Source organism: Balaenoptera acutorostrata, chromosome 4 (assembly GCF_949987535.1).
Source record: "Balaenoptera acutorostrata chromosome 4, mBalAcu1.1, whole genome shotgun sequence".
Lineage (NCBI taxonomy): Eukaryota > Metazoa > Chordata > Mammalia > Artiodactyla > Balaenopteridae > Balaenoptera > Balaenoptera acutorostrata.
This window is the reverse complement of record NC_080067.1, coordinates 28,416,847-28,431,786: the sequence shown is the minus strand read 5'-3', so window position 1 is coordinate 28,431,786 and position 14,940 is coordinate 28,416,847. Positions and strand designations below refer to the sequence as shown.

General features: G+C 35.2%; 1 protein-coding gene across 4 annotated transcripts in view; it reads right to left on the bottom strand.

Moving 5' to 3' along the window:
* TRPC1 (transient receptor potential cation channel subfamily C member 1) overlaps nt 1–14,940 on the bottom strand; it is a 64,468-nt gene that overhangs the window by 48,870 nt on the left and 658 nt on the right. For 2 of the 4 annotated variants that reach the window (XM_007188082.3, XM_007188083.3), the window contains exon 2: nt 4,453–4,607. The exons of 1 other annotated variant lie outside the window; for it this stretch is intronic. In XM_007188082.3, coding sequence (XP_007188144.2) covers nt 4,453–4,607 — 155 coding nt within the window. Of the gene's footprint in view, nt 1–4,452; nt 4,608–5,557; nt 14,935–14,940 lie in introns of those variants that run through there. One more of the 4 variants, XM_007188084.2, reaches the window with a different exon arrangement.

Genomic DNA, 14,940 nt, shown 5'->3' with positions numbered 1-14,940 from the left:
GTACCCTTCAGGCTAGGTTAAAACCAACAAAGAAGGGAGGAAGGATGAAAAACGGCTAAAAGTTGATCATTGAGAAGATAAAATATCAGCATAGCAAAATCACTATCAATACAAAGCAGTCTGAGGCCACTTAATGTAAGGAAAAACATGTCAATAGTTTCAGACTAATGAAGCAAAGTAAAATGATTAAACTCTCAATGATTCCCACTTACGATGGTAAAGTTAAATTAAATTCAGATATACTATTTAGTAAAGAATAAAGAAAGATTAATGTTAAATCTTTCAATGCTTAAAAGGATAAGCTTCAGGTATAAAAAAATTTATGTAAAAAAGTCATGTAAGGAGTTGCCCTGGACTTATTCTGCACAATGCTGTTACTTGATATATCAAACGCAGCTCTGAAGGGAAAAATGTTTTAAATTATTTTTTAAGTATCTCTAGGTATACGAATGTCCTCAATAGTTTTGCTTCCTAATTTTTCACAGATATTTGACCATTCTTTATTAAAAGCTATTCAGTACACACCTATTATGTATTAATGAGGTTACTATCTCCCTTCTCACCTCAGAATTTGTCTTTTCAACAATTCCCATACTCTCTCTTCTAAGCTCAGATACTCATCTACTTCCTTCCTTCCCAAAGCTAAATTTTCCACCTCGGTATTCTATTTAGCGCTCTGGTCTTCTACAGGACCTTGGTCCTTCCTTCGCAGAAACACCAGTCCCAGCCTCCACCTCCCCAAACCTCCCAAAACATGAAATACTTCCTTACTCTTTGCTAACTTGACATGATCCTCTCTTTCTCTCACCACTAGAGTTTTCTCTCACTCTCACTCTCAAACTCCTGCGTGTCATTTTCTCTAATTCTACTGATGCCAGTTTCAAAATCCAATGGCCTTTCCTACCATTTTCCTTGATTTCTCAGCAACATAATAAAACCGTTTCTTTGGTTTTCACAACGTTGCGTATCCTAACTCCTTTAATGAAACCCTTTCCTTCTAATGCCCTTTATTAATGTAGATGCTCCCTGAGAAAGAATCAGCACTAGTTGTTTGCTCTTCTCTATGATTTCATCCACTCTCATGATGTCGGGTCATCCCCATGGCCACGACTGCTGTATCTCTCCAGCCCAACCTCTCCCTAGAGATGTCAGCTTTCCACTGGAAACTGCCTGATAGCCCCAAAATAAACAAGGCTAAAACCAGAATTCAGTTCTCTGCCCCAAGTTTGACTTCTCTTCTTAGCTTCCTGTTTTTCTTTCATCATTCTCCCAGTAAACCATGTTTAAGATTTTCAAATCATCTTGGACTCTTTCTCAATCCCCCCCTCCAAATTTAAATACTCACTAAGTTCTATCAATTCTTCCTTCATAACATCTCTCACATCTGCCATTTTTTCCCCTATTCTTATAGCCGCTATTCCAGTTCAGGCTTTAACCTCTTCACATCTGGATTATTATAAAAACTGCTCACCCAAGCTATTTATAGCCTTCCTCACTTCCCATTTTTTAATCTGTACTGAACACAGCCACTAGATTAGTTTTTCTAAAATACCATTGGACACATCACATCCTTCCTCAAAAATCATTTAATGATCTCACTATCATATAAAAGGCAAATTCCTTAGACTGGCATTCAAGCCCTTTTCATCAGTTTTGTCTTAGTTATTTTTCCAGATATTTTCCACTACTACCCAATCCAAATATTTTGTTCAAAAAGGCTAAGTCAGTTCACTGTCTCAAGAATATACATTTACATGCCTTTGTTTACGTCCTTCTCCACCTCCTGTTCCCACCTATCTACACATTGTTTTACAGTAGTTTTAGGTAGCAGGTAAAAGCATGGACTCTGGAGCCAGAACCTGGGTTCAGATTCCAGATCTGGCATTTATGGAGTAACTTTGGGCATGTTACTGAAACCTTCTGTACCACGGTTTCCTCCTCTATAAAATGGGGATAATAATAGCACCTATCTCATAGAACTGTTGTAAGGATTAAGGAAGTGAATATATTTAAGATTCCTGTCACACAGTAGAACTATATAAATATTAGCAATTATTAATATTTCAAGGCTGAGCTCAACTGCCATTCTTGCATGAAACCTTTCTTGCTAGCTCTAAACCACAGAGATCTTCTCTTTCCTATGTCTCCAAAACATTTACTGTGAACCACAGAAGTTTAAGTATAAAACAGGGTTTCTCAATGGTGGCACTATGGACATTTGAGGCCAGATAATTCGTTATCATGGGGGGCTGTCCTGTGCACTGTAGGATGATTAGCAGCGCCCTTACCTTCTACCCGCCAGACGCCAGTACTAACCCACCCCCAAGCTGCAAAACCAAAAATGTTCCCAGACATTGCCAAATGTCTCCTAAGGGACAAAACTGCCGGTTGAGAGCCACTAGTATAACACAAGATAAAATACATGAAAGCACTTTGTAACCTCAAAACGATATACAAGGGTCAGCATTTACGAAATACACTTTTGTATCATTTGATTGATTTAAAATTCATATGCACTTTCATTGTCCAATTAGTTTTAACATCCTCTAGTACAGAACTCATGTTTTACATATTCATTTCCACAATCACACCCAACTAAAGGCCTTGGACATCTGTTGATTGACAGATAAGACATAGGTAATTTAAGACAGAACACAGTGAACTGGAAAGAGCATGGGATTTGCAGTCAAAAGATTAGGTTCAAATCTTAGCTTTGCCCTTACTTATTTTAGAACTTTGGGCAATTCATTACAGTCTATGAGCCTCAGTTTTCTGATCTATAAAATATAACATCTAGACAGGCTGGCTATGATGTTCAAATGTGATCAGGTATGTGAAAGAACCATGTATATTGCAGAAATTTTATATACATAGAATCTTACATGTAAAAAGACAAAATGATTATTATATCAATACCCTAATACCTCTTTTACATAGAATCATCAGAGACTTTCTTTGCGACATTATTTTATAGGTAACTGAAGCTTATGCCTTTAAGTGTTTAACTCTGAAATTTAAACAAATTTGATGGAAGTTTTCTGCTTTCAGAAGTACTATATATATTCTTCTTTCTTCTAAAGTAATACGTACTGAATATAATTTAACTTTCTCTTACTGACTCTGGGCCATTGTTATAAACATCAATTACCACTCTAACATACAGTTCCCTTAGAGATTATCAGGTATCTAATGCTATTGACCTCTTTAAATAGAGTCAGAGGTACTGTGCCTAATTTTTTTCCACTGCAGCCTCATGCCCTTTCTGTTGCCCCTGTAATTCTCTATGGATTAGAAAACTAAGTAAGTTTGTTAAAGCGGAATCTAAAGTAAGAAAAAACAGATTTTGAAGGAGGACTCCAGAATTACCCCTATGATAAAGTTCATAAATGGGAAACTTCACCGCATCTACCCTGGCTGCTCAGAGGTATTTTTCACTTACTTCCTGGTTCTCGGGGGTGTTCTGGATAAATGAAATTTCTGGGAAAGCAATTTATTTCTACTCTAAATATGTATACATAGAGACAGTACCACATGTTTTAATATATATATGTATTATTTATATATATAATAGAAACGTACATAGGACTAACCTACTTATTTTTTAAAAATCTTCTATGAGCGCTTCCTGATACCACTCCCAAAAGAGTCTCATTAGTTTAAAGCTACAAAAGAGCAAACAATCATACTGTTTGAAAGAAAAAAAAGAGCCAGAATTCATATGCTAAGTCCCATCATAAGCAAACCAAAAAGGAAGGAAAATAATATTATTAAATTTCCTTCCGATCTCTTAACTGAATTCTTTCAAGACATACACATGCCTGCTTTTTTACACGAACTGATATGAAGACAAGCAGAAAGGTCAATGTTTTCCAGTTTAAAAAATCCATTCACCTTTAGCTATAAGCAAACACTAAATTTCAGACAAAAAGGACAATTTAATAAAACTTTGGAGAAAATCAAATTGAAAATTGCTTTGTAAGTGAGGAGTATTCTGTTTTTATGCTTGTAAATTATATGGGCCACAGAAATACCTGTTCCCCTGATACTTCCAGAACACCTGTACTATTTTTAGATATATAAGGTAAATAGTAATATAATAATGTAAGTAATAAAAACAAAGTCATCTTTAATAAGTGATGATAATTTACCTCTGTCGGATGGTTTAAAACATATAAGATAAGGGGCAGGAGTGAAAATTGGGAAGAAAAAGATAAATCAAGTCAAAATACTATACTTTTTTAAAAAGGGTTTTTTTGGTTTGTTTTTAAATTTTTAGTAGCTCAAAAGAAAATAAAAGGTGAAAGAAAGAGAGAAGAAAAATATAGAGAGAAAGGAAGGAAAGAAGGAAAAAAGGAAGGAAGGAAGGGAGGAAGGAAACTAGAAAGAAAGGAGAAAACATGGCATATCTAACAGTACTTAGAAGCTACTGGATAAAATTATCTAGCCTTGTACCTGACAACCGTAGTCCAAAAGAAGCTGCAGTATATCCAAGTTTTCGTTTTCAATAGTTATGGTAACAGCATTTCTCCCAAGCACATCTACGCAATTTATGTTCAAGTCACCTGAACTGTTTTCCTCCAAAATCTTTTTAACCATATAATAGTCACCTAAATAACAATATACAAACATAATTTAATATCCATGACATATTAAATAAGAATGACTGTAAAGAAAACTTAGCCTGTTGATTTAAAAGATTAAAAAACGTAAACTCATTTTTGTATATGGAAATGTGCAAAGAAAATGTGACCATTTCCTTGCTGAAAACTTATACCCTGATAAAAGAATATGTACATCAGTTGCAAACATAAAAAGTAGAAAAAATTTAAATGTACAGTTTAAAATAAAAGTTGTTTAAAATTCATAACTGATTATAAGGAGAAGAACTTTCAGAAGATATTTAAAGTAATAAAGAATGTCTAAAAACATAGACTGGGTGCTAGCAAAATAAGATATAAGCTTCAAGGATTTAAGTTTTATATCTCAAATACATACACACATTTAACTGTTAAACGGTTAAAAACGAGATCTAGTAATAAGTGGAGATGTTATAAAGAGGTTTTACAAGGGAAAATACTTTGGAAAAGCAGTGTGAACGTGTATATGCTTGCGGGTATGTATAGTAAAAGGGAAAGATGTCCAAAATTCCTAGTACCCTCCCCACTCTCCAACACACACACACACACACACACACACACACACACACACACATCTCATTAATGAAGCTGTTTAAATAATGACAGAATATTCAGCTCACAAAACTCTAAAGCAAGACTATGACTAATGCTGGTAGAGGTCAATGTCAGAATGTTTCAAAGCGAAATTTGACCTGTCAGCATTATGCAGATTAGCTTCTGCCTCACTCTACCCCACAACAAAACAGCTAACTCATAGGGGGAAATGAGAATAATTATGGAGGTAATCATTTTCACAGAGGGCCCACTATACTTGTCTGCTAACCAGCTGGTGTAGCAGGTAAAAGGGGAATAAATCAAAAGAGAAATGCTAATTAAATGGAGAAAGAAAGCAAAGTGGGTTTTGTTTTATTTCATCTTACTTTTTAAACATACGATGAATAAATGATTTTAAGTGACTTGCAAATATAGCTGTTCCTTCGAAGTCTATGAATAAGAAACAGGAAAAGAACAATCAGAGTGGAAATCAGAAGGAAAAAAAAATGATTTCATGATACAGAAAGAGAAAAGTCTAAAACTGGACTAAATGAGTGAATAACAAAGAAAGGTAACAGATTTTTTTGGTTAAAATTTCAAATAAATTATGCTATTATTTTTAACCAGTGACTTTAAAGTCCCCACACATTTTGGAAGATGTTGAATGGTAGTTTTCTTGATGGTGTATCTCCTTAGTTCCCTCAAGAAAACTAGTCACAAAAAGAAATTATTTCCTCATAGAACTACTAATTAATATTTAGACACTAATGCTCCATGGCAAAAAACTTATCAAACACTTCACAAAGTGAAGTCTTAGTCACAAGTTGAACCAATATGAACATGCAGATAGATCAGTGAAAACTTATCACTAATACCGGAAAATAACTTTAAAATCTTACTTCAGGTGAATTGATTTCAATATCTTAGTTGTAGGAGAATGCTACCCATAAAAACCCTTGCTCTATTTTCTTTGATTTCATGATGTGTCTGGGTGAGGATTAGATTTTATTTATCCTTCTTGAGACTCATTAGGCTTTCTGAAGCTAAGGACTATGCCCTTCATTCATATGCAATATTTTCGGCCATTCTCTCTTCAAATATTGCTTCATCCCCTTATTATTTTTTCTCCTATTGGAACTTCTTTAGACATTATGTTAGATTGTCCCATTCTAACTTCTGTGTCTCTAAAGATTTATTTTTCTTCTTCTCTCTCTTTTTCCTGCATTCTGGATAACTTCTTCAGGTTTCTCTTCCACTTATTCCTCCTTCAACTATTTCTGCTGATTATTCATTAATTTTATTTTTAATGACTACATTTTTTATTTCTCTAAGTTTTATTGGATTCCTTTCCACATCTTTGATTTACTTTCTTATGTTTTAATTTCCTTATTTTAAGCTTTTTGTCATTTTAAACATACTTATTTTATGGTCTCTATATGATAATTATCTGGAGGTCTTAGGGATTTAACCCTATTCGTGTGTCTATTGTGATAACAGCTGACTGTCTTCTGAATTTTTTAATTGGGTATTGCAAACTCAACTTCATGCAGGTTAACTGTGGGAAACTAGGCAGCCTAGTTTGGAAGCTTGTCCCACCAAGGATGTTTTGTGTTTGCTTCTTCCAGATAACTCAGAGGTTTTGCTACCCTATGAATCCTTTTTATACTAATTTCTCAGTTTAGGTTTTCCCAGATCAAGTAGGTAATATTAATTTAAACCCCAAGCCAACAAGAGGCAGGAGCATAGTTACGAGTTCTTAGGGAAGTCTTATTTAAAAGGTTCTTTGTAGTCTCCCTGTGCTGATGGACCGGTTCTTTTCCTCATCTACCCCTTTGCTAAAAGTGTAGCCCTTTAAGGATCCTGGTTTCATGTTTGGATGTTGTTCCAATTCCCCCACTTTGTACAAACTCAAGGCTTTGTAACCTGTTTCCACAAGGGCATTAAAATTCAAATCCCAACAATGCCCAGACCAATAACTCTTGCTCCCATCCACGGAGCAGTCAAATGTCAGCTCACACACTCCTCTGTTTTTCAGTCTTTTCTTTATGTTTGAATCTGTTTTCCTTACTTTCCTGAAAGCTCAGCTGTTCACTTAAATGTATGTTTATTATATTTTATCTAGCATTTCTAGGTGATTTAAAACAGAAGGGTTTTCAGATTATTTAGTCAGCCATGTTGCTAGAGACAGAAAAGTATAGAGAGCTGTATAAATACAATTCTTATAAAATTTTATCAATTTCACATACAGCTAATGGTCAAAAACAACGGCTACACATTTTTAAAGTTTAGATTGCTGTTTAAAAAGTAATTGTATTGCAAATGTCAGATTCTACAGCTTTAAGGTTTCATACACTATTCCCATTATAGTTAGGGGGCTATACAAGGAAAAAAAACCTTAGAAATCAAAACCAAATAAGTAATTTTCATCCCTAAAAATAATAAAAATTTCCACCCTGTCATGGCTGACACACTCACGCAGATGAACAATTATAAACTATAGTCACAGAACCTATAGGAAACCTAGACTGGTTTCTAAGCATTCTACCAAAGTTTATATTTGCAAGCCATTTAAAACAATGTACTGTATTCAGAAAGCCCAGAACAGTCTTAATATTTAGGATGAGTGTATATGTAAGAAGAGGTGAGTAAATTTAAAATATATAGCAAGAAGCTAGTTATAGAGCAAGGATTACAAGTAAAAATGCCTTCTTGGGTCAGGCAAATTTAGAAATGTTTTTCATTTTACACTGAAGTTGCTTTTAATAGTTACATACATCTTTCATCTTTTAGAATATAACATATAGAAGGAAACACAACATGATCCATTTACTTTTTTGGCTAGATGGTTGTCTTTTTTTCAGTGAAGGAAAAAGAAACCTTTTCGATCAGTTCCACCAGTATCCAAATTCAACAGCAAAACTTCTCAGTCCCCTCTCCAGAGTATCTCCCATACTTATCCACTTGTACCCATGTACACTGTAACCCCCAGTTCAAGACACCATCATCTCTCTCCTGGACTCTGCATTAACGTCTTTACTGATACAGCTGCCTACACTCCAGTACAGGGGTCAACAAACTTTTTCTATAAAGGGCCATATAGTAAATATTTAGGTTTTTGGGGCCATATCATCCCAGTTGCAAACACTCAACTCTGCTCTTGCAGCACCAAAGTGGCCACAGACCAAATGTACACGATGAGCTCCAATATGTTCCAATAAATATTTATGGACACTCAAGTTTCAATTTCATATAATTTTCACGTTATGAAATATTATTCTTCTTTTGATTTATTCCCAACCATTTGAAATATAAAATATAAAAGTCATTCTTAGCTCACAGGCCTTCCAAAAACAGGTGGTGGGTGGATCTGGCCTGTGGGCTGTAGTTTGCCCACCTCTACGCTAGCACCACCTCTTTAGTCCACTCTCCACCCAGCATTCACAGTGATCATTTTAAAATTCAAATCATATCAGGTTTTCAATCCTCAAGATTTTTAATCACACTTTAAATGCCACAATCTTTTCGTGGCTTACTAAGCCTTATGGGACCTGGGCCTTGCTATCATTCTGCGTTTACCTTGTTGCCACTCTCTCACTTACCCACTATGATTTTTCTACACCAATGTTTCCCAAACTGCAGGTTGAAACCCATTAGCAGTCATGAAATCAATGTAGTGAGTCCTAACCAACAATTTAAAAAAATGAAATAGTATAAAAAAATACTGTTGCAATCCCATGGATCCTTAGCAACAAATTCACCCTGGCCAACTGTGATATATTCACCCTGGCCAACTTGAGAAAGACAGTGGAGATATGTTATAGTATCAGTGAAGAACTGGTAATCATCTTTTCTTCATTGGCATCTCATTTTATTTTCTGACATATGATGGTAAATTTCAACATCACTGAAATGGGAGTATTAATGTCGGTCAGTTTAATTTTATAGTAACCAAATTTTCAGTTAGTTGTGAAGTATGGGAGAATTTATCTGTCAAAAAATCTGTAAAGTTTTTCAAACCAAGTTTTTCTAACAAACTTTTTGACTATGGCAACTGCAACATTCTTATTGAACTATTACTAAAGACACTTAAAACAGAAAATTTTATTATTAAGAGGAAAAAGAATGATGAAGTAAAAAAATACAAAGCCATGATCAAATTCAATTGTTGGATCTGGAAATATAAATAGTGACAATACTGATTAAAATGTTAACTCTACAGCAAACTTCAAATTAGTTTGAACCAAATACTAAAAAGAAAAAAAAAAAACACACATGCAAGACTTTTAGAGTGAAGACAATTTAAAATGTAGTTTTACCAAATGTGCAAAACCCAATATTTATCATAGACCCCAACATGTTTGTAATCACATTGTTGTGGATGAAACCTTCAAAATTAGATACTCAGAAACATGGTATGCTGAACTGCCCGTAGTACTCTGAATATTTTTGGAAAAAGACAATTATTACTATAATTTCTTAGCCATTTATGTCTGTTACTTAAGACTATTAGTGATAATGAATATCACCTGGCAAAAGAGCAGACTGCTGCAGGAAAAAATTATACTTATAGAAGGTAATGCTGATTTTTTTAGAGTAAATCAGTTTATAAATTAAAAACTATTAACATATTCTTGAATCTATTAGAAGCAATGTTTACTTTGTAATTAGAGTCTGGTATATGACTTGAGATCTAATTAACAGTGATGTTACAAGTTGTATAAAACTTTAGTTAATATCAGGTATGCAGTAATACAGTTTCATAAAGGATTTATTGTGTTGCTTAAATTTAATCTCACATACACTTAAATTATACATATTTATAGAACTGAAAAAGTACACTATGGATCAATATAAATTAAGCTACAAAAAATATAAAAGGATTAGTGATGGAGCAACAAATATGACCAGAAAATAAACATAGGAGTTTTTTGGGTTTTTTTTTAATTAACAGAAGCTATTAATAACAGTGCTATCACCACTCTATAGGTCACAAAGTTTTGGCATCCAAAGAAATTCCACTGAATCTCATACTATACTGATATGGTATTGGAATTCTTTTAGTCCTGATAATTTGTTTAGGCTCTTAAAAGTCACTACTTACCTCTTAGTGATAGCTTTTGAACTCATTACATATTAAACTACTAATCCTAGATCTTAAACTTCTTAGTATCATTAAATTTGGTGGTCAGTTATAAGGAAGATATTTCTAACACTGGAAGCATGGAAGAAGAGGAATTATTCTTAGGTTGCAACAATACCCATACAATAAAATTTAATCTTTTAACACCCTTCCCCAAAGTTTATAATATACTAGGTAAAGGGGTTTGGCTTGGGTTACATTTTTTTAACTGCCCAGATAAAAGACTGACTGTATACTAAGAATATCCCATCTTCCAAATCATAAATAGGCCATTTAAGTTAAATTGAGCATTTGTTTCTGCCCTTCAGACAGATCTATTAGGCACAAACACACTTTATTTCCCTTACTGCTCCTCACATGAGCACAAGAGAGCATCTCCAGTACAGAAGAAGCTACTACAGGACAGGGATGTAGTCAGTTATTTCTTGATAAAGCACCTTTCTCCAGTGTCCTAACAAAATTAACCTGATAAATAGTCAGATGATGAATTATAGAAAAGAACAGCAAGTTAAAAATGAAATAAAGAAGCACACTTCTGGAATCACTACAAAGAAATGCCAGTATTATACTACTATGAAGCAGCTAGCTGCTCAATGATTAGCCTCTTATAATAAAACTATCCACCAAGATTCTGGTGATTTAAGAGTCTTTTTTGTTAAAATAAAGATGAACCATACACTATGGCACCACTGGTGATTTGAAAAACTCTCCTGTACAAAATACTTAAATGCTTAAATACTAATGACAATTTGTGAAGTGCCTGTAGAATTTTGTATATAGTACCCTCTTTACCTCTCCCTTCTGCAAAGTTTTCTTCCCTCACAGCACATACCTCTTAACATTAGGTGTCCCTTGTCGACATAAAGCTTCTTGGCAGTACCCAGTACTCTGCACTTTTTCTTCCCACCGCCATCCTCTCCAACCCCAAACACTTCAAAATCTCTTTTCAAATAGCTTTTTTTAAAAGTCCCATTAAATATATTAAGTGCTATTAAAACAACAGCTTAATATTACTTCTCCCAGAAATGTTACCCATTTCAAAAGCATGCTAAGCCAAAGGTATGCAAAGTTTAAGCAGAATTCAGGCATCAAAGCACCCTCCATACAATGCAGCAAATCAATACCACAAAGGTGACACAAGATCTAGATTATTAGACTGAGCCCAAGAATAAAGGGGAAATTCAGCTCTCTCCATCCCTCCCCTGACTCCATGCTGAAATTTCAAGAAGGGCCTCCTGACTTATTTATTGCAAATCGAATTTCCTGAAAATGCTCTTCATGAAAAGTTGGCAGGGACTGAATCCAGACTGAATCCTTTCATCATTTTCTTTTTCTACACAAGAACTGATTACTGATCATCAGCAAATTAAAGGGTTTAGTACTAAAGCTACCATCTACTCAACAGTTACTTTCAAAGAGGTGAATTAACAACTATATTTAGCTTAGGTGCTCCCTAAATAAAGGTATTAATTCTTTCTCCAGCCAGCAGGTCTGAAGTTAGACCCCTGTCTCCCACAAATAAAAGTGGCTCATTACCATACTAATTCTCAGTGTGAAAGGAAAAAGACTTGGGTGGTAAGAATCACTGCTTAATATTCCATAAAACAACACTCTTGTTTCAATTAACCTTTACCTCTGAATTGCACCATTCTACGTCTAAAAAGAATATGTGTACTTTCTAAGAATTTTATGTTGGGTGGGGGTCCAGACTTAGCTTTATATAACTGGCATAGGAGCCTTCAATTCACTTTTTCTTCTAAATTTTACGAAAAAGAACCGATGTTACCTTTGAGATGATTCTCACCCACTTTCAAGATCAACAATAGCCACTATTAAGTGGCCACTACCTGGATCTGCGCTTGCCTAGATCTATTGGATTAATAATTTACATAAAAGCTAGAAATCAAACTATAAAATCGTTTTCTTTCCTACCTTTTTTTCTTTACTCCTTAATCTGTACACACCTTTCAAAGCGTCACCCATCCACTAACAAACACATAACCCCATCTCCACAATTTTTGCTTTAGGAATTCTCCTTAAGTGGAATACATTACGGACATTTTACACATGTAGTGTAAACTTGATAAATGAAAAAAGGATGAGAAACATAGATGTTCTAGAGTGGATCTGCTCTTGTGCTATTAAAGCTTTTTACTTTTACTGGATAAATATAATCCATGGAAACCACAGTTAATAAAACATTCACAGAGAGCAAGTTTAACTTCCAATTAGTAAATCCAAATATGGATGTGTCTTTTCTAACACAAGTGATTTTCATTCATTCAACTACAACTAGATCAAAACTTAGTGGTTAAGAGTACAGGCTCAAAATAGATCCTAGTTCTACTACTAACTAATGTAACCTTGGGCAAAGTAATTCTAAAATTTTGCTAAGCCTCATTTTCCTCATTCATAAAATGGGGATAACAACATCTGGCTCATGGGGTTGTGAGGATTAAATGAAATCATCTATGAAAAGCATATGCACTCTACCCCAAAAGCTGTCTCAGTCAATGTTTGCCATTTGGCTTGATGAAAGCTCCAAAGTAATAGTGGAAACTATAGTTACTTCAGGAAACTTTTCACTTTTAGATCTGGTTTGGGTAACGCTAAAAAAAGTTTAACAATATTAGTGAATATAAACAAGTAAACAAAAAAAACTGCTATAACTCAAATATATTTTTTCAGCATAAATGTATACCATAAGTACATGTAAGAAATAAGCCATTTTTCCAAATCTAACCTAAGAATTCATTTCAACATACCTGAAACAGAAAATACCTATTTAATCTCACTTGTTAAAAAAAGTTTTAATTTATATGGGGGAGAAAAAGCATGCATATTTACTTTCCACCCTACCCCCAAAAGCCAAATCTCTCCAAGGACCTTAATGATATTATAAAAGGGAAACTGACGAAGAAAGAACATCAAGGTTATTTCAACTGGCACTACTGGACAGGCTACAGAACTGTCATACATTCAAAGTCTTTTGAGATAGGTCATGCAATAATCCTAAATATACACACCATACAAGTACTTATTCGAGCTATGTTCCATTATGACATTCCTCTGTCCTCAGTTTGACAGGAATATTAAACTGCCTTTCTTGACATAATTTCTGTTTGTTTTAAAATAACCATAGCTCAGTAAGCTGGGGTAGATGTAGCACCCACTTACTAATTCTAGTACAACACAATCTGTTCCCTTCCCCTCTCTAGAGAATTTTTGAAGGAAGAGAACTCAGACTATCCACTCCAGAAATACTAAATAATTTTACATAATCCACAGACTGATATTTATGAGGTTATAGACATATATTCTATGTTTCTTCACATTTCCAAGACTGTATGAACCTGTCCATGGTGGACGTTCACAAATGTTTTCATAATATAATTTAATACTATTACATAAGATCATAAAAAGACTCATGATGGACAGGGGTGGACTTTGTTTATACATCAATGTGTTTTCAAAAAGTTGCATAAATAAAATCCTATCTCAAAGCAGTAAAGGAGGTTAAGGAGGCTGTCATTTATTTTAAAAAAAACACATACAAACAAAAAAAATCCTCTGTAGTTAATCTTTTCACAGTGTAAGTTGCCCTTTGGGTTTATGTTTTGGAAGTTTGCATGATCCTAAACATTTTTCCTAAGCAAGCATGGCCACTGGAAGGCAAGCTGAATAAATTTAGAAAGAGAAAATTTACAGCACTTTTTTACACGTAGGAAATAAAAGCAGTCTTAGGGCAATCAATTTCCCATTCTTTTTATTATATTCATCAATAGAAAGCATGCTTAAGTGAGGAGACTTCGTTATGGCCATAAAAGTGATCGATTTCCAGATTTTTTTAAAAAATGAAAACGCATTAAATATATTCCACATTTTTGCCCTGTAATTATTTTGCACTACCTTTATTTCCCAAAGAAGGATGAGGAGCAATAAACCTTCCTCTCTAATAAAAAGCATGAACAAAGTTGTTCCATAAATTTGGAGAAACTCTGGAACTTAGGCAGAATTTCTCCATAAAGTGCTGTCTTTATGTCCACCTAGGATATTGACATACCTAATGCCATTCGACAGTCACTGAACACCAAGGCACCAGGTGGCTGGAGTTAAATAATACAAGTAAGGTTTTAAAGAAAAAAGAAAACAAAAAACCAGCTGAGAGCCCATAAGCAGGAGAAACCTTAAGCAAGGACATGGGATTTTTTCGGACTGAAAGATCCAAAACTAGACAAAACCTCTGGGCTTCCAGAAAGAAAGAACTAAAGCCCCAAGCGGGAGACCAGGTCATGCAAGTGGTCAGTAGCGCAGGTGAGGCTGAAACCCTACGGTCCCGGCCCCCACGACGCTCCCTGAACACCTGACCGCACGAAAGGAGACCACCGGGCTGGGCCGCCTCCCCAGGTGCGGCGCTCGGAGGGCGCCACCCGCGGCTGCTCCCGCCCGACAGCTCTGCACTCACAAGGCAGAGGCGGTGCCGGGCAGCCCGGGAGGTGCAGCGGGCGCGGCGCGAACAGACGCTCGGCGCACGAGGAAGAGGGAGTGCCCCGAGTTGAGGCTGGGGGGAGGATGAGGGGTGTGAAGGACACGGGCATCCAGAAGCAGAGAAAGGGGCCTAGCTCTCAC